At 49.4% G+C, this 23465-nt stretch overlaps 1 protein-coding gene across 2 annotated transcripts in view; it reads left to right on the plus strand.

Annotated features, from left to right (window-relative positions):
- The window catches only part of LOC109886711 (GATOR complex protein WDR59-like), a 62842-nt gene extending 41853 nt beyond the window's left edge, over positions 1 to 20989 (plus strand). Inside the window, exons 19-27 of one of the 2 annotated variants that reach the window (XM_031820442.1) lie at positions 4942 to 4989; positions 9731 to 9864; positions 11451 to 11532; positions 13713 to 13825; positions 15148 to 15292; positions 15422 to 15503; positions 16882 to 17002; positions 17236 to 17378; positions 20333 to 20989. In XM_031820442.1, the coding sequence (XP_031676302.1) occupies positions 4942 to 4989; positions 9731 to 9864; positions 11451 to 11532; positions 13713 to 13825; positions 15148 to 15292; positions 15422 to 15503; positions 16882 to 17002; positions 17236 to 17378; positions 20333 to 20568 (1104 nt within the window). In that variant the 3' untranslated portion in view covers positions 20569 to 20989. The remainder of the gene's footprint in view (positions 1 to 4941; positions 4990 to 9730; positions 9865 to 11450; positions 11533 to 13712; positions 13826 to 15147; positions 15293 to 15421; positions 15504 to 16881; positions 17003 to 17235; positions 17379 to 20332) is intronic. The other variant, XM_031820443.1, reaches the window with a different exon arrangement.
- The last annotated feature ends 2476 nt before the right edge of the window (positions 20990 to 23465 follow it).

The raw sequence follows: 23465 nt of genomic DNA on the forward strand, positions 1-23465 counted from the left end.
AGCTACTCTTCCTGGGGTTTATTATGGATCCCCATTAGTTCCTGCCGAGGCAGCAGCTACTCTTCCTGGGGTTTATTATGTATCCCCATTAGTTCCTGCCGAGGCAGCAGCTACTCTTCCTGGGGTTTATTATGGATCCCCATTAGTTCCTGCCAAGGCAGCAGCTACTCTTCCTGGGGTTTATTATGGATCCCCATTAGTTCCTGCCGAGGCAGCAGCTACTCTTTCTGGGGTTTATTATGGATCCCCATTAGTTCCTGCCAAGGCAGCAGCTACTCTTCCTGGGGTTTATTATGTATCCCCATTAATTCCTGCCGAGGCAGCAGCTACTCTTCCTGGGGTCCAAACATATTAAGGCACTTACATTACATATAAAACAGTACATCATATAACATTATTACACCACTACATATCTACAATACTAAATGTTTAATACCACCATATCTCTGAAACTCACTTAGATAATACCTTTGATACAGTGGTGGCAATACATGGTTATAACATCTACAGAAAAGACAGAAATGCCAGTGGTGGAGGTGTTGCTGTTTATATTCAGAACCACATTCCTGTAAAGCTTAGAGACGATCTCATACTGTTGAAGTAATATGGCTACAGGGTTCATCTGCCTCACCTAAAGCCCATTCTGGTGGGAAGCTGCTATAGACCACCAAGTGTTAACAGTCAGTATCTGGATAATATGTGTGAAATGGTTGATAATGTATATGATACCTACAGGGAGGTATATTTTCTGGGGGATTTAAATATTGACCTACATTCATCAGGCTGCCCACTCAAGAGAAAGCTTCAAACAGTAACTAGTGCCTGCAACCTGGTTCAGGTTATCAGTCAACCTACCAGGGTAGTTACAAACAGCACAGGAATGACATCATCAATATGTATTGATCACATCTTTACTAATGCTGCAGAAATTGGCTTTAAAGTAGTATCCAGATCCATAGGATGTAGTGATCACTATATAGTAGCCATGTCTAGGAAAACCACAGTTCCAAAGGCTGGGCCTAATATAGTGTATAAGAGGTCAGGATGGGCCTAATATAGTGTATAAGAGGTCAGGCTGGGCCTAATATAGGGTTCAAAAGGTCATACAATAAGTTCTGTAGTGATTCCTATGTTGATGATGTAAAGATTATTTGCTGGTCTGTGGTGTGTAATGAGGAGCAACCAGACGCTGCTGGTCTGTGGTGTGTAATGAGGAGCAACCAGACGCTGCTGGTCTGTGGTCTGTAATGAGGAGCAACCAGACGCTGCTGGTCTGTGGTGTGTAATGAGGAGCAACCAGACGCTGCTGGTCTGTGGTGTGTAATGAGGAGCAACCAGACGCTGCTGGTCTTTGGTGTGTAATGAGGAGCAACCAGACGCTGCTGGTCTGTGGTGTGTAATGAGGAGCAACCAGACGCTGCTGGTCTGTGGTGTGTAATGAGGAGCAACCAGACGCTGCTGGTCTGTGGTGTGTAATGAGGAGCAACCAGACGCTGCTGGTCTGTGGTGTGTAATGAGGAGCAACCAGACGCTGCTGGTCTGTGGTGTGTAATGAGGAGCAACCAGACGCTGCTGGTCTGTGGTGTGTAATGAGGAGCAACCAGACGCTGCTGGTCTGTGGTCTGTAATGAGGAGCAACCAGACGCTGCTGGTCTGTGGTGTGTAATGAGGAGCAACCAGACGCTGCTGGTCTGTGGTGTGTAATGAGGAGCAACCAGACGCTGCTGGTCTGTGGTGTGTAATGAGGAGCAACCAGACGCTGCTGGTCTGTGGTGTGTAATGAGGAGCAACCAGACGCTCCTGGTCTGTGGTGTGTAATGAGGAGCAACCAGACGCTGCTGGTCTGTGGTGTGTAATGAGGAGCAACCAGACGCTCCTGGTCTGTGGTGTGTAATGAGGAGCAACCAGATGCTCCTGGTCTGTGGTGTGTAATGAGGAGCAACCAGACGCTGCACTTGACACATTTATGAAATTGCTTATTCCAGTTACTAATAAGCACCCATTAAGAAAATGACTGTAAAAACTGTTAAATCCCCTTAGATTGATGAAGAATTGAAAAATGGTTGAGAGGGAAGAGGCAAAAGGCAAATTAGTCTGGCAGCAGATGGTTGAGAGGGAAGAGGCAAAAGGCAAATTAGTCTGGCAGCAGATGGTTGAGAGGGAAGATGCAAAAGGCAAATTAGTCTGGCAGCAGATGGTTGAGAGGGAAGAGGCAAAAGGCAAATTAGTCTGGCAGCAGATGGTTGAGAGGGAAGATGCAAAAGGCAAATTAGTCTGGCAGCAGATGGTTGAGAGGGAAGAGGCAAAAGGCAAATTAGTCTGGCAGCAGATGGTTGAGAGGGAAGAGGCAAAAGGCAAATTAGTCTGGCAGCAGATGGTTGAGAGGGAAGATGCAAAAGGCAAATTAGTCTGGCAGCAGATGGTTGAGAGGGAAGAGGCAAAAGGCAAATTAGTCTGGCAGCAGATGGTTGAGAGGGAAGAGGCAAAAGGCAAATTAGTCTGGCAGCAGATGGTTGAGAGGGAAGAGGCAAAAGGCAAATTAGTCTGGCAGCAGATGGTTGAGAGGGAAGAGGCAAAAGGCAAATTAGTCTGGCAGCAGATGGTTGAGAGGGAAGAGGCAAAAGGCAAATTAGTCTGGCAGCAGATGGTTGAGAGGGAAGATGCAAAAGGCAAATTAGTCTGGCAGCAGATGGTTGAGAGGGAAGATGCAAAAGGCAAATTAGTCTGGCAGCAGATGGTTGAGAGGGAAGAGGCAAAAGGCAAATTAGTCTGGCAGCAGATGTGACGAATCTAAATAAAAAGGAGAAACTTCTGAAATAAAGATAAATGAAATAAACAATGATAGTAAACAGCTTTGAAGCACCTTGAATTACATTTTGAGAGATAAAAGCCAACTCTGCTCCATCATTCATTGAATCAGATGGCTCATTCATCACAAAACCCACTGAAATTGCCAACTACTTTAATGACTTTTTAATTTGCGAGATAAGCAAACTTCGGGATGACATGCCAGCAACAAACGCTGACACTACACATTCAGGTATATCGGACCAGATTATGAAAGACTAGAATTGTACTTGTGAATTCTGTAAAGTCAGTGTGGAAGAGGTGAAAACAAATATTGTTGTCTATCAACAATGACAAGCCACCAGGGTCTGACAATCTGAATGGAAAATATATACTGAGGATAATTGCAGACAATATTGCCACTCCTATTTGGCAGATTCTAGTAGGCTTAAATTTAAGATGTGGCAATATTGTCCGCTATTCTCCTCAGGCCTGGAGGGAAGCTAAAGTCATTCCACTACCCAAGAATAGTAAAGCCCCTTTTACTGGCTCAAATAGCCGACCAATCAGCCTGTTACCAACCCTTAGTATAATACTGGAAATACAATGCTATTTCACAGTAAACAAATTGACAACAGACTTTCAGCACGCTTATAGAGAACGACATTCAACAAGCAAATTACTGATGATTGGTTGAGAGAAATTGTGGGGGCTGTTTTGTTAGATTTCAGTGTGGCTTTTGACATAATCGATCATAGTCTGCTGGACTATGATCGATAATGGAATTCCCCAGGGTAGCTGTTTAGGCCCCTTGCTTTTTTCAATCTTTCTAATGACATACCACTGCCTTAACAACCCTATCAATGAGGCAGTCTCAACAGTGAAGAGGAGACTCCGGGATGCTGGCCTTCTAGGCAGAGTTCCTCTGTCCAGTCTCAACGTCAACAGTGAAGAGGCGACTCTGGGATGCTGGCCTTCTAGGCAGAGTTCCTCTGTCCAGTCTCAATGTCAACAGAGAAGAGGTGACTCTGGGATGCTGGCCTTCAAGGCAGAGTTCCTCTGTCCAGTGTCTATGTTCTTTTGCCCATCTTAAACTTTTCTTTTTATTGGCCTGTCTGAGATATGGCTAACCCTAACCCCCCCTAACCCTAACCCCTAACCCTAACCCTACATTTTGTGCTGTTCTGTGAAGGGAGTAGACTGATGAGTTTCAAAAGAAAGTTATTTGTTTCTGGCCATGTTGAGCGTGTAATCGAACCCACAAATGCTGATGCTCCAGATACTCAACTAGTCTAAAAGTAATTCATTATAGCTATAAACTATAACTAGAAACTACCTAGGTAATTAATTATACTGTAGCTATAACTAGTAACTACCTAGGTCATTCATTATACTGTAGCTATAACTAGTAACTACCTAGGTCATTCATTATACTGTAGCTATAACTAGTAACTACTAGGTCATTCATTATACTGTAGCTATAACTAGTAACTACCTAGGTCCTTCATTCCCATTCTGTTGTGGTTGATGTGTTTACCTTGTGGGTTGTTTTGTGTTTACCTTCATGGTTGTTTTGTGTCCCTCCTCTCCCTTCCCTCCTCTCCCTCTCCTCTCCTCTCCCTCCTCTCCTCTCCCTTCCCTCCTCTCCCTTCCCTTCTCTCCTCTCCTCTCCCTTCCCTCCTCTCCCTTCTCTCCTCTCCCTCTCCTCTCCTCTCCCTTCTCTCCTCTCCCTTCTCTCCTCTCCTCTCCCTTCTCTCCTCTCCTCTCCCTTCCCTCCTCTCCTCTCCCTTCTCTCCTCTCCCTTCCCTCCTCTCCTCTCCCTGCACTCCTCTCCTCTCCCTTCCCTCCTCTCCTCTCCCTTCCCTCCTCTCCTCTCCCTTCCCTCCTCTCCTCTCCCTTCCCTCCTCTCCTCTCCCTTCCCTCCTCTCCTCTCCCTCCTCTCCTCTCCCTCCTCTCCCTTCCCTCCTCTCCTCTCCCTTCCCTCCTCTCCCTTCCCTCCTCTCCTCTCCTCTCCTCTCCTCTCCTCTCCTCTCCCTTCCCTCCTCTCCTCTCCCTTCCCTGTGTGTTGGCTGTCCCGCTGACTGGCATGCCTCCCCTGGCCCGCCCCCTCCCATCTCTGTGCTGTGGTTGGTCCACTCTATCTCCACCAATCAGAAGCCTCCTCAGTCTGGCCTTCGCCGCTGGTCCATTCATGACTGCCCGGTATTTGGTTCTCACGCCCTCCTTCCGTCCATCCCTCTATCCGCCTCTCTCTCCGCCTCTCCTCTTGGGCTTTCTTCAGGGTCTCTCCTGTCTCTCTCTGTGTCTCTCTCTCCGCCTCTCCTCTTGGGCTTTCTTCAGGGTCTCTCCTGTCTCTCTCTGTGTCTCTCTCTCCGCCTCTCCTCTTGGGCTTTCTTCAGGGTCTCTCCTGTCTCTCTCTCTGTCTCTCTCTCTGCCTCTCCTCTTGGGCTTTCTTCAGTGTCTCTCCTGTCTCTCTCTGTGTCTCTCTCTCCGCCTCTCCTCTTGGGCTTTCTTCAGGGTCTCTGCTGTCTCTCTCTGTGTCTCTCTCTCCGCCTCTCCTCTTGGGCTTTCTTCAGGGTCTCTCCTGTCTCTCTCTGTGTCTCTCTCTCTGCCTCTCCTCTTGGGCTTTCTTCAGGGTCTCTCCTGTCTCTCTCTGTGTCTCTCTCTCTCTCTCTGCCTCTCCTCTTGGGCTTTCTTCAGTGTCTCTCCTGTCTCTCTCTGTGTCTCTCTCTCTGCCTCTCTCCTCTTGGGCTTTCTTCAGGGTCTCTCCTGTCTCTCTCTCCGCCTCTCTCCTCTTGGGCTTTCTTCAGGGTCTCTCCTGTCTCTCTCTGTGTCTCTCTCTCCGCCTCTCCTCTTGGGCTTTCTTCAGGGTCTCTCCTGTCTCTCTCTGTGTCTCTCTCTCTGCCTCTCTCCTCTTGGGCTTTCTTCAGGGTCTCTCCTGTCTCTCTCTGTGTCTCTCTCTCCGCCTCTCCTCTTGGGCTTTCTTCAGGGTCTCTCCTGTCTCTCTCTGTGTCTCTCTCTCCGCCTCTCTCCTCTTGGGCTTTCTTCAGGATCTCTGCTGTCTCTCTCTGTGTCTCTCTCTCCGCCTCTCTCCTCTTGGGCTTTTTTCAGGGTCTCTCCTGTCTCTCTGTTCTCCTCTCTGGACCCTGCATGATGTCACTAAGTCACTATAACCTGTATGGATAACCATGTTTTATCATGACTCAACCTCTCTCTCTGTCGTTGTTTTTCTCTCTCTCTCTCTCTCCTCTCTTTTCTCTCTCTCGCTCTCTCTCTCCTCTCTTTTCTCTCTCTCCTCTCTCTCTCTGTCTCTCTCTCTCTCTTCAATGATGGCAAAGTCTGTTACTTACAAATTCTTAACACTTGAGGTAAGGTTGTGTGATTGCTGGCAACAACATCAACAAATGTTCAAATTCCTCTTGTTCAAATTCCTCAGTAACTGACATCAATAATTGTTGACCATTTCAGAAACGTAAAAGACATTAGTCAACATGAGAGATGAGTTCAACCTCCCAGTAATGTAGCTTTAGGCCTGTTGGCCTCTCACAAATTCTCACCACAATGCCTTCCAGACCTGGGGAGAAGGTCTAGAGTCTACACCAGACCTGGGGAGGAGGTCTAGAGTCTACACCAGACCTGGGGAGGAGGTCTAGAGTCTATACCAGACCTGGGGAGGTCTAGAGTCTATACCAGACCTGGGGAGGTCTAGAGTCTATACCAGACCTGGGGAGGTCTAGAGTCTATACCAGACCTGGGGAGAAGGTCTAGAGTCTATACCAGACCTGGGGAGAAGGTCTAGAGTCTATACCAGACCTGGGGAGAAGGTCTAGAGTCTATACCAGACCTGGGGAGAAGGTCTAGAGTCTATACCAGACCTGGGGAGAAGGTCTAGAGTCTATACCAGACCTGGGGAGAAGGTCTAGAGTCTATACCAGACCTGGGGAGAAGGTCTAGAGTCTATACCAGACCTGGGGAGGAGGTCTAGAATCTACAGCAGACCTGGGGAGAAGGTCTAGAGTCTACAGCAGACCTGGGGAGGAGTTCTAGAGTCTACACCAGACCTGGGGAGGTCTAGTGTCTACAGCAGACCTGGGGAGGAGGTCTAGAGTCTATACCAGACCTGGGGAGGAGGTCTAGAGTCTATACCAGACCTGGGGAGGAGGTCTAGAGTCTACACCAGACCTGGGGAGGAGGTCTAGAGTCTATACCAGACCTGGGGAGGAGGTCTAGAGTCTATACCAGACCTGGGGAGGAGGTCTAGAGTCTATACCAGACCTGGGGAGGAGGTCTAGAGTCTATACCAGACCTGGGGAGGAGGTATAGTGTCTACAGCAGACCTGGGGAGGAGGTCTAGAGTCTATACCAGACCTGGGGAGGAGGTCTAGAGTCTATACCAGACATGGGGAGGAGGTCTAGAGTCTATACCAGACCTGGGGAGGAGGTCTAGAGTCTATACCAGACCTGGGGAGGAGGTCTAGAGTCTATACCAGACCTGGGGAGGAGGTCTAGTGTCTATAGCAGACCTGGGGAGGAGGTCTAGAGTCTATACCAGACCTGGGGAGGTCTAGAGTCTATACCAGACCTGGGGAGGTCTAGAGTCTATACCAGACCTGGGGAGGTCTAGAGTCTATACCAGACCTGGGGAGGTCTAAGTCTATACCAGACCTGGGGAGGAGGTCTAGAGTCTATACCAGACCTGGGGAGGAGGTCTAGTGTCTATACCAGACCTGGGGAGAAGGTCTAGAGTCTATACCAGACCTGGGGAGGAGGTCTAGAGTCTATACCAGACCTGGGGAGGAGGTCTAGAGTCTATACCAGACCTGGGGAGGAGGTCTAGAGTCTATACCAGACCTGGGGAGAAGGTCTAGAGTCTATACCAGACCTGGGGAGGAGGTCTAGAGTCTATACCAGACCTGGGGAGGAGGTCTAGAGTCTATACCAGACCTGGGGAGGAGGTCTAGAGTCTATACCAGACCTGGGGAGGAGGTCTAGAGTCTATACCAGACCTGGGGAGGAGGTCTAGAGTCTATACCAGACCTGGGGAGGAGGTCTAGAGTCTATACCAGACCTGGGGAGGAGGTCTAGAGTCTATACCAGACCTGGGTTCAGATCCTATTTTAAATCTTTCAAATACTTTCAGCGTTTGCTCTAGACTGTCTGGAGTGCCAGGTGGGCGTGGTTTACCATTTTGGGACTAATCTATTGGTCCATTTAGCCAGGCTCGCTTAATCACCCACAGATAAAGTACATTCAATTATTTTCAGTACTGTTTGAACCCAGGTCTGGACCACTGCAACACCAGGGTGTCTATAGACCTGATCTATGGTCAGTTCTGTCTGGTCTCACTACAACACCAGGGTGTCTATAGCCCTGATCTATGGTCAGTTCTGTCTGGTCTCACTACAACACCAGGGTGTCTATAGCCCTGATCTATGGTCAGTTCTGTCTGGTCTCACTACAACACCAGGGTGTCTATAGCCCTGATCTATGGTCAGTTCTGTCTGGTCTCACTACAACACCAGGGTGTCTATAGCCCTGATCTATGGTCAGTTCTGTCTGGTCTCACTACAACACCAGGGTGTCTATAGCCTGATCTAGGGTCAGTTCTGTCTGGTCTCACTACAACACCAGGGTGTCTAGCCCTGATCTATGGTCAATTCTGTCTGGTCTCAATACAACACCAGGGTGTCTAGCCCTGATCTGTGGTCAGTTCTGTCTGGTCTCACTACAACACCAGGGTGTTTAGCCCTGATCTATGGTCAATTCTGTCTGGTCTCACTACAACACCAGGGTGCCTATAGCCCTGATCTATGGTCAGTTCTGTCTGGTCTCACTACAACACCAGGGTGTCTATAGCTCTGAAATATGGTCAGTTCTGTCTGGTCTCACTACAACACCAGGGTGTCTATAGCCCTGATCTATGGTCAGTTCTGTCTGGTCTCACTACAACACCAGGGTGTCTATAGCCCTGATCTATGGTCAGTTCTGTCTGGTCTCACTACAACACCAGGGTGTCTATAGCCCTGATCTATGGTCAGTTCTGTCTGGTCTCACTACAATACCAGGGTGTCTATAGCCCTGATCTATGGTCAGTTCTGTCTGGTCTCACTACAATACCAGGGTGTCTATAGCCTGATCTATGGTCAGTTCTGTCTGGTCTCACTACAACACCAGGGTGTCTAGCCCTGATCTATGGTCAATTCTGTCTGGTCTCAATACAACACCAGGGTGTCTAGCCCTGATCTATGGTCAGTTCTGTCTGGTCTCACTACAACACCAGGGTGTCTATAGACCTGATCTATGGTCAGTTCTTTCTGGTCTCACTACAACACCAGGGTGTCTAGCCCTGATCTATGGTCAATTCTGTCTGGTCTCACTACAACACCAGGGTGCCTATAGCCCTGATCTATGGTCAGTTCTGTCTGGTCTCACTACAACACCAGGGTGTCTATAGCTCTGAAATATGGTCAGTTCTGTCTGGTCTCACTACAACACCAGGGTGTCTATAGCCCTGATCTATGGTCAGTTCTGTCTGGTCTCACTACAACACCAGGGTGTCTATAGCCCTGATCTGTGGTCAGTTCTGTCTGGTCTCACTACAACACCAGGGTGTCTATAGCCCTAATCTATGGTCAGTTCTGTCTGGTCTCACTACAACACCAGGGTGTCTATAGCCCTGATCTGTGGTCAGTTCTGTCTGGTCTCACTACAACACCAGGGTGTCTATAGCTCTGAAATATGGTCAGTTCTGTCTGGTCTCACTACAACACCAGGGTGTCTATAGCCCTGATCTGTGGTCAGTTCTGTCTGGTCTCACTACAACACCAGGGTGTCTATAGCTCTGAAATATGGTCAGTTCTGTCTGGTCTCACTACAACACCAGGGTGTCTAGCCCTGATCTATGGTCAGTTCTGTGATGTTGGTGTCTTTTTCTGTCTGTCAGAAGTCTCGTCGGTTCAAGACGAAGCGCGAGGGAGCCGACTACGGTAACAGACCCGTAAAGCTGGCAGGGAAAGTCATCATCCAGGAGATCTCCTGTCTGCTGCCTGTTCACAAAGCCCTGGGGGAGACATACATGTGAGTTCATCACCCTGGGGGAGACATACATGTGAGTTCATCACCCTGGGGGAGACATACATGTGAGTTCATCACCCTGGGGGAGACATACATGTGAGTTCATCACCCTGGGGGAGACATACATGTGAGTTCATCACCCTGGGGGAGACATACATGTGAGTTCATCACCCTGGGGGAGACATACATGTGAGTTCATCACCCTGGGGGAGACATACATGTGAGTTCATCACCCTGGGGGAGACATACATGTGAGTTCATCACCCTGGGGGAGACATACATGTGAGTTCATCACCCTGGGGGAGACATACATGTGAGTTCATCACCCTGGGGGAGACATACATGCGAGTTCATCACCCTGGGGGAGACATACATGCGAGTTCATCACCCTGGGGGAGACATACATGCGAGTTCATCACCCTGGGGGAGACATACATGCGAGTTCATCACCCTGGGGGAGACATACATGCGAGTTCATCACCCTGGGGGAGACATACATGCGAGTTCATCACCCTGGGGGAGACATACATGTGAGTTCATCACCCTGGGGGAGACATACATGCTATTCCATCACCCTGGGGGAGACATACATGTGAGTTCATCACCCTGGGGGAGACATACACGTACATGTACCTGGCTCAAGACATCTTAATATTATAATATAATGCTGTACCCAACATGTTGAAACATCTGTAATGAGCTGTCTGTTTGTCCCTCAACATGTTGAAACATCTGTAATGTGCTGTCTGTTTGTCCCTCAACATTTTGAAACATCTGTAATGTGCTGTCTGTTTGTCCCTCAACATGTTGAAACATCTGTAATGTGCTGTCTGTTTGTCCCTCAACATTTTGAAACATCTGTAATGTGCTGTCTGTTTGTCCCTCAACATGTTGAAACATCTGTAATGTGCTGTCTGTTTGTCCCTCAACATGTTGAAACATCTGTAATGTGCTGTCTGTTTGTCCCTCAACATGTTGAAACATCTGTAATGTGCTGTCTGTTTGTCCCTCAACATGTTGAAACATCTGTAATGAGCTGTCTGTCCCTCAACATGTTGAAACATCTGTAATGAGCTGTCTGTTTGTCCCTCAACATGTTGAAACATCTGTAATGTGCTGTCTGTTTGTCCCTCAACATGTTGAAACATCTGTAATGAGCTGTCTGTCCCTCAACATGTTGAAACATCTGTAATGAGCTGTCTGTCCCTCAACATGTTGAAACATCTGTAATGAGCTGTCTGTCCCTCAACATGTTGAAACATCTGTAATGAGCTGTCTGTCCCCTCAACATGTTGAAACATCTGTAATGTCTGTTTGTCCCTCAACATGTTGAAACATCTGTAATGTCTGTTTGTCCCTCAACATGTTGAAACATCTGTAATGTCTGTTTGTCCCTCAACATGTTGAAACATCTGTAATGAGCTGTCTGTCCCTCAACATGTTGAAACATCTGTAATGTCTGTTTGTCCCTCAACATGTTGAAACATCTGTAATGAGCTGTCTGTCCCTCAACATGTTGAAACATCTGTAATGTCTGTCTGTCCCTCAACATGTTGAAACATCTGTAATGTCTGTTTGTCCCTCTGCAGTCTGAATGTGAACGACATACAGGACACGTGTCAGAAGAATGCAGCAGCAGCTCTGGTGGTGGGACGCAGAGACGTGGCTAAGGTAGGACTGATCAGAGGCGTGGCTAAGGTAGGACTGATCAGAGGCGTGGCTAAGGTAGGACTGATCAGAGGCGTGGCTAAGGTAGGACTGATCAGAGGCGTGGCTAAGGTAGGACTGATCAGAGGCGTGGCTAAGGTAGGACTGATCAGAGGCGTGGCTAAGGTAGGACTGATCAGAGGCGTGGCTAAGGTAGGACTGATCAGAGGCGTGGCTAAGGTAGGACTGATCAGAGGCGTGGCTAAAGGTAGGACTGATCAGAGGCGTGGCTAAGGTAGGACTGATCAGAGGCGTGGCTAAGGTAGGACTGATCAGAGGCGTGGCTAAGGTAGGACTGATCAGAGGCGTGGCTAAGGTAGGACTGATCAGAGGCGTGGCTAAGGTAGGACTGATCAGAGGCGTGGCTAAGGTAGGACTGATCAGAGGCGTGGCTAAGGTAGGACTGATCAGAGGCGTGGCTAAGGTAGGACTGATCAGAGGCGTGGCTAAGGTAGGACTGATCAGAGGCGTGGCTAAGGTAGGACTGATCAGAGGCGTGGCTAAGGTAGGACTGATCAGAGGCGTGGCTAAGGTAGGACTGATCAGAGCGTGGCTAAGGTAGGACTGATCAGAGGCGTGGCTAAGGTAGGACTGATCAGAGGCGTGGCTAAGGTAGGACTGATCAGAGGCGTGGCTAAGGTAGGACTGATCAGAGGCGTGGCTAAGGTAGGACTGATCAGAGGCGTGGCTAAGGTAGGACTGATCAGAGGCGTGGCTAAGGTAGGACTGATCAGAGGCGTGGCTAAGGTAGGACTGATCAGAGGCGTGGCTAAGGTAGGACTGATCAGAGGCGTGGCTAAGGTAGGACTGATCAGAGGCGTGGCTAAGGTAGGACTGATCAGAGGCGTGGCTAAGGTAGGACTGATCAGAGGCGTGGCTAAGGTAGGACTGATCAGAGGCGTGGCTAAGGTAGGACTGATCAGAGGCGTGGCTAAGGTAGGACTGATCAGAGGCGTGGCTAAGGTAGGACTGATCAGAGGCGTGGCTAAGGTAGGACTGATCAGAGGCGTGGCTAAGGTAGGACTGATCAGAGGCGTGGCTAAGGTAGGACTGATCAGAGGCGTGGCTAAGGTAGGACTGATCAGAGGCGTGGCTAAGGTAGGACTGATCAGAGGCGTGGCTAAGGTAGGACTGATCAGAGGCGTGGCTAAGGTAGGACTGATCAGAGGCGTGGCTAAGGTAGGACTGATCAGAGGCGTGGCTAAGGTAGGACTGATCAGAGGCGTGGCTAAGGTAGGACTGATCAGAGGCGTGGCTAAGGTAGGACTGATCAGAGGCGTGGCTAAGGTAGGACTGATCAGAGGCGTGGCTAAGGTAGGACTGATCAGAGGCGTGGCTAAGGTAGGACTGATCAGAGGCGTGGCTAAGGTAGGACTGATCAGAGGCGTGGCTAAGGTAGGACTGATCAGAGGCGTGGCTAAGGTAGGACTGATCAGAGGCGTGGCTAAGGTAGGACTGATCAGAGGCGTGGCTAAGGTAGGACTGATCAGAGGCGTGGCTAAGGTAGGACTGATCAGAGGCGTGGCTAAGGTAGGACTGATCAGAGGCGTGGCTAAGGTAGGACTGATCAGAGGCGTGGCTAAGGTAGGACTGATCAGAGGCGTGGCTAAGGTAGGACTGATCAGAGGCGTGGCTAAGGTAGGACTGATCAGAGGCGTGGCTAAGGTAGGACTGATCAGAGGCGTGGCTAAGGTAGGACTGATCAGAGGCGTGGCTAAGGTAGGACTGATCAGAGAGGTTATTAACTCTGTGTACTGTAGGACCCTGTGTTAACTCTGTGTACTGTAGGGCCCTGTGTTAACTCTGTGTACTGTAGGACCCTGTATTAACTCTGTGTACTGTAGGTGTGGGCCCTGTATTAACTCTGTGTACTGTAGGTGTGGGCCCTGTGTTAACTCTGTGTACTGTAGGACCCTGTATTAACTCTGTGTACTGTAGGACCCTGTATTAACTCTGTGTACTGTAGGACCCTGTATTAACTCTGTGTACTGTAGGTGTGGGCCCTGTATTAACTCTGTGTACTGTAGGTGTGGGCCCTGTGTTAACTCTGTGTACTGTAGGACCCTGTATTAACTCTGTGTACTGTAGGACCCTGTATTAACTCTGTGTACTGTAGGACCCTGTATTAACTCTGTGTACTGTAGGTGTGGGCCCTGGCCTCGGCTGCCACCAGTCTAGAACTCAGTCCTGACTCTGACCCTGATGCAGACGCTCCCTGGGCCAGACACCCATTTGGACGCCACCTGCTGGAGACTCTGTGAGTAGCAGGCAAATATACTACACTGTATATACTGTACTAGTGAACAAAACATTATGAACACCTGCTGACATGACATAGACTGATTCAATATTAGGAAGGTGTTCTTAATGTTAATGTCCAGACTCTAGCCATGCTGTGTAGTGTGTTCAGGACTCCTCTGTCCTCTCCTCCCCAGTCTGGACCACTACAGTCTGATGAGTGATGTCCAGACTCTAGCCATGCTGTGTAGTGTGTTCAGGACTCCTCTGTCCTCTCCTCCCCAGTCTGGACCACTACAGTCTGATGAGTGATGTCCAGACTCTAGCCATGCTGTGTAGTGTGTTCAGGACTCCTCTGTCCTCTCCTCCCCAGTCTGGACCACTACAGTCTGATGAGTGATGTCCAGACTCTAGCCATGCTGTGTAGTGTGTTCAGGACTCCTCTGTCCTCTCCTCCCCAGTCTGGACCACTACAGTCTGATGAGTGATGTCCAGACTCTAGCCATGCTGTGTAGTGTGTTCAGGACTCCTCTGTCCTCTCCTCCCCAGTCTGGACCACTACAGTCTGATGAGTGATGTCCAGACTCTAGCCATGCTGTGTAGTGTGTTCAGGACTCCTCTGTCCTCTCCTCCCCAGTCTGGACCACTACAGTCTGATGAGTGATGTCCAGACTCTAGCCATGCTGTGTAGTGTGTTCAGGACTCCTCTGTCCTCTCCTCCCCAGTCTGGACCACTACAGTCTGATGAGTGATGTCCAGACTCTAGCCATGCTGTGTAGTGTGTTCAGGACTCCTCTGTCCTCTCCTCCCCAGTCTGGACCACTACAGTCTGATGAGTGATGTCCAGACTCTAGCCATGCTGTGTAGTGTGTTCAGGACTCCTCTGTCCTCTCCTCCCCAGTCTGGACCACTACAGTCTGATGAGTGATGTCCAGACTCTAGCCATGCTGTGTAGTGTGTTCAGGACTCCTCTGTCCTCTCCTCCCCAGTCTGGACCACTACAGTCTGATGAGTGATGTCCAGACTCTAGCCATGCTGTGTAGTGTGTTCAGGACTCCTCTGTCCTCTCCTCCCCAGTCTGGACCACTACAGTCTGATGAGTGATGTCCAGACTCTAGCCATGCTGTGTAGTGTGTTCAGGACTCCTCTGTCCTCTCCTCCCCAGTCTGGACCACTACAGTCTGATGAGTGATGTCCAGACTCTAGCCATGCTGTGTAGTGTGTTCAGGACTCCTCTGTCCTCTCCTCCCCAGTCTGGACCACTACAGTCTGATGAGTGATGTCCAGACTCTAGCCATGCTGTGTAGTGTGTTCAGGACTCCTCTGTCCTCTCCTCCCCAGTCTGGACCACTACAGTCTGATGAGTGATGTCCAGACTCTAGCCATGCTGTGTAGTGTGTTCAGGACCCAGGGCTGTTCCCAGGACTACTTCTCTCTGTATGGACAGCAACGCTCTTCTCTGTTTCCCTCTCATCACTCCCGATACGTAAGTCAAAGTTTATATCCTCAACGTGGGTAACCTTGGTTACTGTTTTCCCTGGTCTGGCATATGGAGCCATTCCTTTTTCTGAAAATATTTTTCAAATGTTTTCTCCTCTCCTCTCCTCTCCTCCAGCCCAGCTACACATCCAGCTCTGTGTCGTCAGGCTCCTGTTACAGCACCTCAGACTCCACCACCACCACCACCTGGAGCATCGGTATGTAACCCGGGATGGGAATAAAAGGCTGTTTATGGTATGAACTCAGTGACCCCAGAAGAGGCCAGTGCCAAGACCCAACTAGCACCCTGTTCACTAGTACACTACATGACCAAGAGTATGTGGACACCTGCTCATCCAACATCTCATTCAAAAAGGATGGGCATTAATATGGAGTTGGTCCCCCCTTTGCTGCTATAACAGCCTCCACTCTTCTGGGAAGGCTTCCCACCACTCTACTGCCAATGTTTGTCTATGGAGATTGCATGGCTTGTGTGCTCAATTTTATATACCTGTCAGCAACGGGTGTGTCCTGATGAGTTTCTGACCTAAAGAAGTGTCCTAATCATCAGTCGACTTTCATAACTGTTAGGGAACATGGGAGAGTCATGATTTAATCTGACCTGCTGCTTCCTGTGGAACATACAGTCTAACCTGCTGCTTCCTGTGGAACATACAGTCTAACCTGCTGCTTCCTGTGGAACATACAGTCTAACCTGCTGCTTCCTGTGGAACATAGTCTAATCTGCTGCTTCCTGTGGAACATACAGTCTAACCTGCTGCTTCCTGTGGAACATACAGTCTAACCTGCTGCTTCCTGTGGAACATACAGTCTAACCTGCTGCTTCCTGTGGAACATACAGTCTAACCTGCTGCTTCCTGTGGAACATAGTCTAACCTGCTGCTTCCTGTGGAACATACAGTCTAACCTGCTGCTTCCTGTGGAACATACAGTCTAACCTGCTGCTTCCTGTGGAACATACAGTCTAACCTGCTGCTTCCTGTGGAACATACAGTCTAACCTGCTGCTTCCTGTGGAACATACAGTCTAACCTGCTGCTTCCTGTGGAACATACAGTCTAACCTGCTGCTTCCTGTGGAACATACAGTCTAACCTGCTGCTTCCTGTGGAACATACAGTCTAACCTGCTGCTTCCTGTGGAACATACAGTCTAACCTGCTGCTTCCTGTGGAACATACAGTCTAACCTGCTGCTTCCTGTGGAACATACAGTCTAACCTGCTGCTTCCTGTGGAACATACAGTCTAACCTGCTGCTTCCTGTGGAACATACAGTCTAACCTGCTGCTTCCTGTGGAACATACAGTCTAACCTGCTGCTTCCTGTGGAACATACAGTCTAACCTGCTGCTTCCTGTGGAACATACAGTCTAACCTGCTGCTTCCTGTGGAACATACAGTCTAACCTGCTGCTTCCTGTGGAACATACAGTCTAACCTGCTGCTTCCTGTGGAACATACAGTCTAACCTGCTGCTTCCTGTGGAACATACAGTCTAACCTGCTAATATTCTCCATAGATACCCAGTGTCAATGACATGTAGCCATCTGTGTAAAAGGAGATCTGTCTATTTCATTAGGTCGAGACCCGGAGCACGTCCCTCCCTTGGGGGAGTCCTCGCCTGACGACTATCGCTACGCCAACCAGATGTACACAGACCCACGCGAGCGAGAGAGAGAACAACACGACATGAATAAAAGGTCATTGAGTCGAGTCCAGAATTAGACGTTAGAAAAACACACATAAACAAAGACAACCCAATGTTTTCTTCATAGACATACACGAGAAACAACAGAGAGGCTGATGTCTGCGTCAGAATGGACCAACATGTTGGCCATCTTACCTAGGACCGGTTCTGAACCAGCACCAATAGGAACATTGTGCAGTCTCTTATCTGTTCTAGATCTCCGGTTCTCTCTCTCTACCCTCTCAGGCTGCTGGACCCAGCCAACACCATGCAGTTTGATGACTTTAAGAAGTGTTACGGGGAGATCCTCCATCGATGGGGTCTGAAGGACAAGAGAGCCGAGGTCCTCAAGTTTACATCCTGTCCTCCTGAACCTCACAAAGGCATCGGTGAGTCTCCTAGATAGATCGTATACCAGGGTGAGTCTCCTAGATAGATCGTATACCAGGGTGAGTCTCCTAGATAGATGGTATACCAGGGTGAGTCTCCTAGATAGATGAGATAGATGGTGAGTCTCCTAGATAGATGGTGAGTCTCCTAGATAGATGGTGGGTCTCCTAGATAGATGTCTCCTAGATAGATGGTGAGTCTCCTAGATAGATGGTATACCAGGGTGAGTCTTCTAGATAGATGGTATCCCAGCGTGAGTCTCCTAGATAGATGGTGAGTCTCCTAGATATATAGTATACCAGGGTGAGTCTCCTAGATAGATGGTGAGTCTCCTAGATAGATGGTATACCAGGGTGAGTCTCCTAGATAGATGGTGAGTCTCCTAGATAGATGGTATACCAGGGTGAGTCTCCTAGGTAGATGATGAGTCTCCTAGATCGATGGTATACCAGGGTGAGTCTCCTAGATAGATGGTGAGTCTCCTAGATAGATGGTATACCAGGGTGAGACTCCTAGATTGATGGTATACCAGGGTGAGTCTCCTAGAAAGATGGTGAGTCTCCTAGATAGATGGTATCCCAGGGTGAGTCTCCTAGATAGATGGTATCCCAGGGTGAGTATCCTAGATAGATGGTATAAACAGGGTAAGTCTCCTAGATAGATGGTATACCAGGGTGAGTCTCCTAGATAGATGGTGAGTCTCCTAGATAGATGGTATCCCAGGGTGAGTCTCCTAGATAGATGGTATACCAGGGTGAGTCTCCTAGATAGACGGTATACCAGGTTGAGTCTCCTAAATAGATGGTATCCCAGGGTGAGTCTCCTAGATAGATGGTATACCAGGGTGAGTCTCCTAGATAGATGGTATACCAGGGTGAGTCTCCTAGATAGATGGTGAGTCTCCTAGATAGATGGTATCCCAGGGTGAGTCTCCTAGATAGATGGTATCCCAGGGTGAGTCTCCTAGATAGATGGTATACCAGGGTAGTACTAAAACTCTGTAATATACCTCTCAGATAGAGAGGAAGGGCCCCATTCAACCCCAGTCTCAAATAAAATCTAAAGGTCATTTATGATTGAGCTGATATATGCAGTGTTTACCGTGAATGCAGTCTTTGCTAACGCTGGAACATTGCCTTTAAATTGAAATGGCGCTATAGCTCTGAACCTCCACGGTACGGATGAATGGAGCCAGAAGAGTTGTATTTGTACTGAGAGAGATCATCAATAGAGATTAACTCTGAGCTTTGAATTGATTGCTGACTCCATTTGGTTCGTCTCTCCACCCCCCCCCCTCTCCTCCTCCTCCCTCTTCTCTCCATCCAACCCCTCTCCTCCTCCTCCCTCTTCTCTCCATCCACCCCCTCTCCCCCTCCTCCCTCTTCTCTCCATCCACCCCCTCTCCTCCTCCTCCCTCTTCTCTCCATCCAACCCCTCTCCTCCTCCTCCCTCTTCTCTCCATCTACCCCCTCTCCTCCACCTCCCTCTTCTCTCCACCCCCCCCCCCTCTCCTCCTCCTCCCTCTTCTCTCCATCTACCCCTCCTCCTCCTCCTCCCTCTTCTCTCCATCTACCCCCTCTCCTCCTCCTCCCTCTTCTCTCCATCCATCCAACCCCTCTCCTCCTCCTCCCTCTTCTCTCCATCCATCCAACCTCTCCTCCTCCTCCTTCCTCTCTCCATCTACCCCCCTCTCATCCTCCTCTCTCCTCTCTCCATCCACCCCCTCTCCTTCTTCTCCTCCTCTCTCCTCTCTCCATCCAACCCCTCTCCTCCTCCTCCCTCTTCTCTCCATCCACCCCTCTCCTCCTCCTCCTTCCTCTCTCCATCTACCACCCCCTCTCATCCTCCTCTCTCCTCTCTCCCATCCACCCCCTCTCCTTCTTCTCCTCCTCTCTCTCCATCTACCCCCTCTCATCCTCCTCTCTCCTCTCTCCATCCACCCCCTCTCCTCCCTCCTCTCTCAATCCACCCCCTCTCCTTCTTCTCCTCCTCTCTCCTCTCTCCATCCAACCCCTCTCCTCCTCCTCCCTCTTCTCTCCATCCACCCCCTCTCCTCCTCCTCCTTCCTCTCTCCATCCACACCCCTCTCCTCCTCCTCCTCCTCTCTCCATCCACCCCCCTCTCCTCCTCCTCCCTCCTCTCTCCATCCACCCCCTCTCCTCCTCCTCCTTCCTCTCTCAATCCACCCCCTCTCCTTCTTCTCCTCCTCTCTCCATTCTACCACCCCCTCTCATCCTCCTCTCTCCTCTCTCCTCCACCCCCTCTCCTCCTCCTCCATCTACCCCCCTCTCCTCCTCCTCTCTCCTCTCTCCATCTACCCCCCTCTCTCCTCCTCCCTCCATCTACCCCCTCTCCTCCCTCCTCTCTCCATCCACCCCCTCTCCTCCTCCTCTCTCCATCTACCCCCTCTCCTCCTCCTCTCTCCTCTCTCCATCTACCCCCTCTCCTCCTCCTCTCTCCATCTCTCCATCCACCCCCTCTCCGCCTCCTCTCTCCATCTACCCCCTCTCCTCCCTCCTCTCTCCATCCACCCCCTCTCCTCCTCCTCTCTCCATCTACCCCCTCTCCTCCTCCTCTCTCCTCTCTCCATCTACCCCCCTCTCCTCCTCCTCTCTCCTCTCCATCCACCCCCTCTCCTCCTCCTTTCTCCTCTCTCCATCTACCCCCTCTCCTCCTCCTCTCTCCATCCACCCCCTCTCCTCCTCCTCCTCTCCCCTCTCCATCCACTCCCTCTCCTCCCTCCTCTTTCCATCCACCCCCTCTCCTCCTCCTCCCTCCTCTCTCCATCCAACCCCTCTCCTCCTCCTCCATCCACCCCCTCTCCTCCTCCTCCCTCCTCTCTCCATCCAACCCCTCTCCTCCTCCTCCATCCACCCCCTCTCCTCCTCCTCCCTCCTCCTCCTCCATCCACCCCCTCTCCTTCTCCTCCTCCTCTCTCTCCCCCTCTCTTCAGAGTTTGGTGTGTACTGCTGCCATTGTCGTAGCCAGGTGCGGGGGACTCAGTGTGCTGTGTGTAAGCGCTTCACCTTCCAGTGTGCCATCTGTCACGTGGCTGTCCGAGGCTCCTCTAACTTCTGTCTGAGTTGTGGTCACGGGGGGCACACCTCCCACATGATGGAGTGGTTCAGAACACAGGACGAATGTCCCACAGGCTGCGGCTGTCACTGTCTGCTACAGAGCACCTTCTGAGAGAGACGCTGGGACACAGACTGATGCAGACTCACACACACACTGTCTGCTACAGAGCAACCTTCTGAGAGAGACGCTGGGACACAGACTGATGCAGACTCACACACATATACACACATATACTGTCACTGTCTGCTACAGAGCACCTTCTGAGAGAGACGCTGAGACACAGACTGATGCAGACACACACACACACACACACTGTCTGCTACAGAGCACCTTCTGAGAGAGACGCTGAGACACAGACTGATGCAGACACACACACACACACACACAGCAGTCCATTCATTTAGTCCTAGAACGCTGTGGTCTGGAGAGGTTGTATCATGTAATGCTGAGGTAGAGGTTGTTATGAAGGCCTTAATGCCTTGACTAGATGTTCCCCCACACAATAAACATCTGATGATTGAATACTTGAATACAAACTGTTGTTGTCTGAAACTCTTGCCTGTCACTTAGTATGAAAGGTATGCAACGACCGTATGGTGCCATGGATGGCAGATATATTCATGCCATAATCACATCTGATTTTATTGTGGCCTCCCGGGTGGCGCAGTGGGTAAGGGCGCTGTACTGCAGCGCCAGCTGTGCCACCAGAGACTCTGGGTTCGTGCCCATGCTCTGTCGTAACCGGCCACGACTGGGAGGTCCGTGGGGCGACGCACAATTGGCCAAGCGTCATCCGGGTTAGGGAGGGTTTGACCGGTAGGGATGTCCTTGTCTCATCGCACACCAGTGACTCCTGTGGCGGCCCGGGCGCAGTGCACGCTAACCAAGGTTGCCAGGTGCACGGTGTTTCCTCCGACACATTGGTGCAGTGTGGCTTGGTTGGGTTGTGTATCGGAGGACAAGTGACTTTCAACCTTCGTCTCTCCCGAGCCCGTACGGGAGTTGTAGCGATGAGACAAGATAGTAGCTACTAAGAACAATTGGATACACGAAATTGGGGAGAAAAAGGGGTAAAATTAAAAATCTGATTTTATTTGTGACATGCACCGAATACAACAGGTGTAGTAAGACCTTACAGTGAAATGCTGAATACAACAGGTGTAGTAGACCTCACAGTGAAATGCTGAATACAACAGGTGTAGTAGACCTCACAGTGAAATGCTGAATACAACAGGTGTAGGAGACCTTACAGTGAAATGCTGAATACAACAGGTGTAGTAGACCTCACAGTGAAATGCTGAATACAACAGGTGTAGAGACCTCACAGTGAAATGCTGAGTACAACAGGTGTAGTAGACCTCGCAGTGAATTATGAATACAACAGGTGTAGTAGACCTTACAGTGAAATGCTGATACAACAGGTGTAGTAGACCTCACAGTGAAATGCTGAATACAACAGTGTAGTAGACCTCACAGTGAAATGCTGAATACAAACAGGTGTAGTAGACCTCACAGTGAAATTATGAATACAACAGGTGTAGTAGACCTTACAGTGAAATGATGAATACAACAGGTGTAGTAGACCTCACAGTGAAATGCTGAATACAACAGGTGTAGTAGACCTTAAAGTGAAATGCTTCCTCTCCTCCTCCCAATGCTTAGTACTAACAGGACAGTTTACTGGTACTCTCCCAATGCTTAGTACTAACAGGACAGTTACTGGTCCTGTCCCAAGTGCTTAGTACTGAACAGGACAGTTACTGGTCCTGTCCCAATACTGACGTACCAACAGGACAGGTTGCAATGTTTTGTAGATGGGGAAAAAAGCTGTCCGTGAAACAGCCTCTCGATATGTTCGTCAAAAGAGAGATCAGGGTCCAGAGTAACCCCAAGGTCCTCCACGTTTTTATTTGAGACGACTGTACAACAATCAAGATTAATTGTCAGATTCAACAGAAGATCTATTTGTTTCTTGGGACCTAGTAACTAGCATCTCTGTTTTGTCCGAGTTTAAAAGTAGAAAAATTGCTGCCATCCACTGCCTTATGGCAGGTAGCCAAGTGGTTAGAGCGTTGGACTTGTAACCGAAAGGTTGCAAGATTGAATCCCCGAGCTGGCAAGGTAAAAAACTGGTGTTCTGCCCCTGAACAGGCAGTTAACCCACTGTTCCTAGGCAGTCATTGAAAATCAGAATTTGTTTTTAACTGACTTGCCTAGTTAAATAAAGGTATAATAAATATCTGAAACACAGGCTTCCAGGGATGGCAATTTTGGGGATTCAGCATGTTTCATCGAAATGTACAGGTGTGTATCATCCTCATAGCAGTGAGTTAACATTATGTTTCCGAATAACATCACCAAGAGGTAAAATATATAGTGAAAACAATAGTGTTCCTAAAACGGAACCTTGAGGAACACCAAAATTAACCGTTTATTTGTCAGAGGACAAACCATCCACAGAGACAAACTGATATCTTTCCGACAGATAAGATCTTAACCAGGCCAGAATGTGTCCGTGTAGACCAATTTTGGGTTTCCAATCTCTCCAAAAGAATGTGGTGATCGATTGTATCAAAAGCAGTTATTTGTGTCTCCTTCCATACCTGAAGGACACTTTTTGGCATTCACTGTATGATCGATGATAATCTCCATATTGCAAATGCACGGGCCCTTACTAGACGTCCGCAAATGTTTTTTAAATTCGCAGACGGCGGCGGGCCGTGCACCAGGGCCAGATCTTCCGGGAAGTCTCTCGGACATTCGGTTTCCGTTTTATAACATTTTCTAATTTTGGTCATTTTTCTGCTGTCCTGGTAAATTCCAGCAGATGGCGAATGGATTCATATTGCAAATGTACAAAGCATCACCAATCACGACATGGCCATTTCTCCTAAACGGAAAAGACTTCGAAGACGAAACTTGGTGAGCATAGGCCTCATGGGCTGTTAGCCCAGATGGCGTCTAGGCCTCAACGCTTTTTGAGTTAAGGTCATTTTTCTGGGACTAAA

This window comes from Oncorhynchus kisutch, unplaced genomic scaffold, assembly GCF_002021735.2.
Source record: "Oncorhynchus kisutch isolate 150728-3 unplaced genomic scaffold, Okis_V2 scaffold3385, whole genome shotgun sequence".
Classification (NCBI taxonomy): domain Eukaryota; kingdom Metazoa; phylum Chordata; class Actinopteri; order Salmoniformes; family Salmonidae; genus Oncorhynchus; species Oncorhynchus kisutch.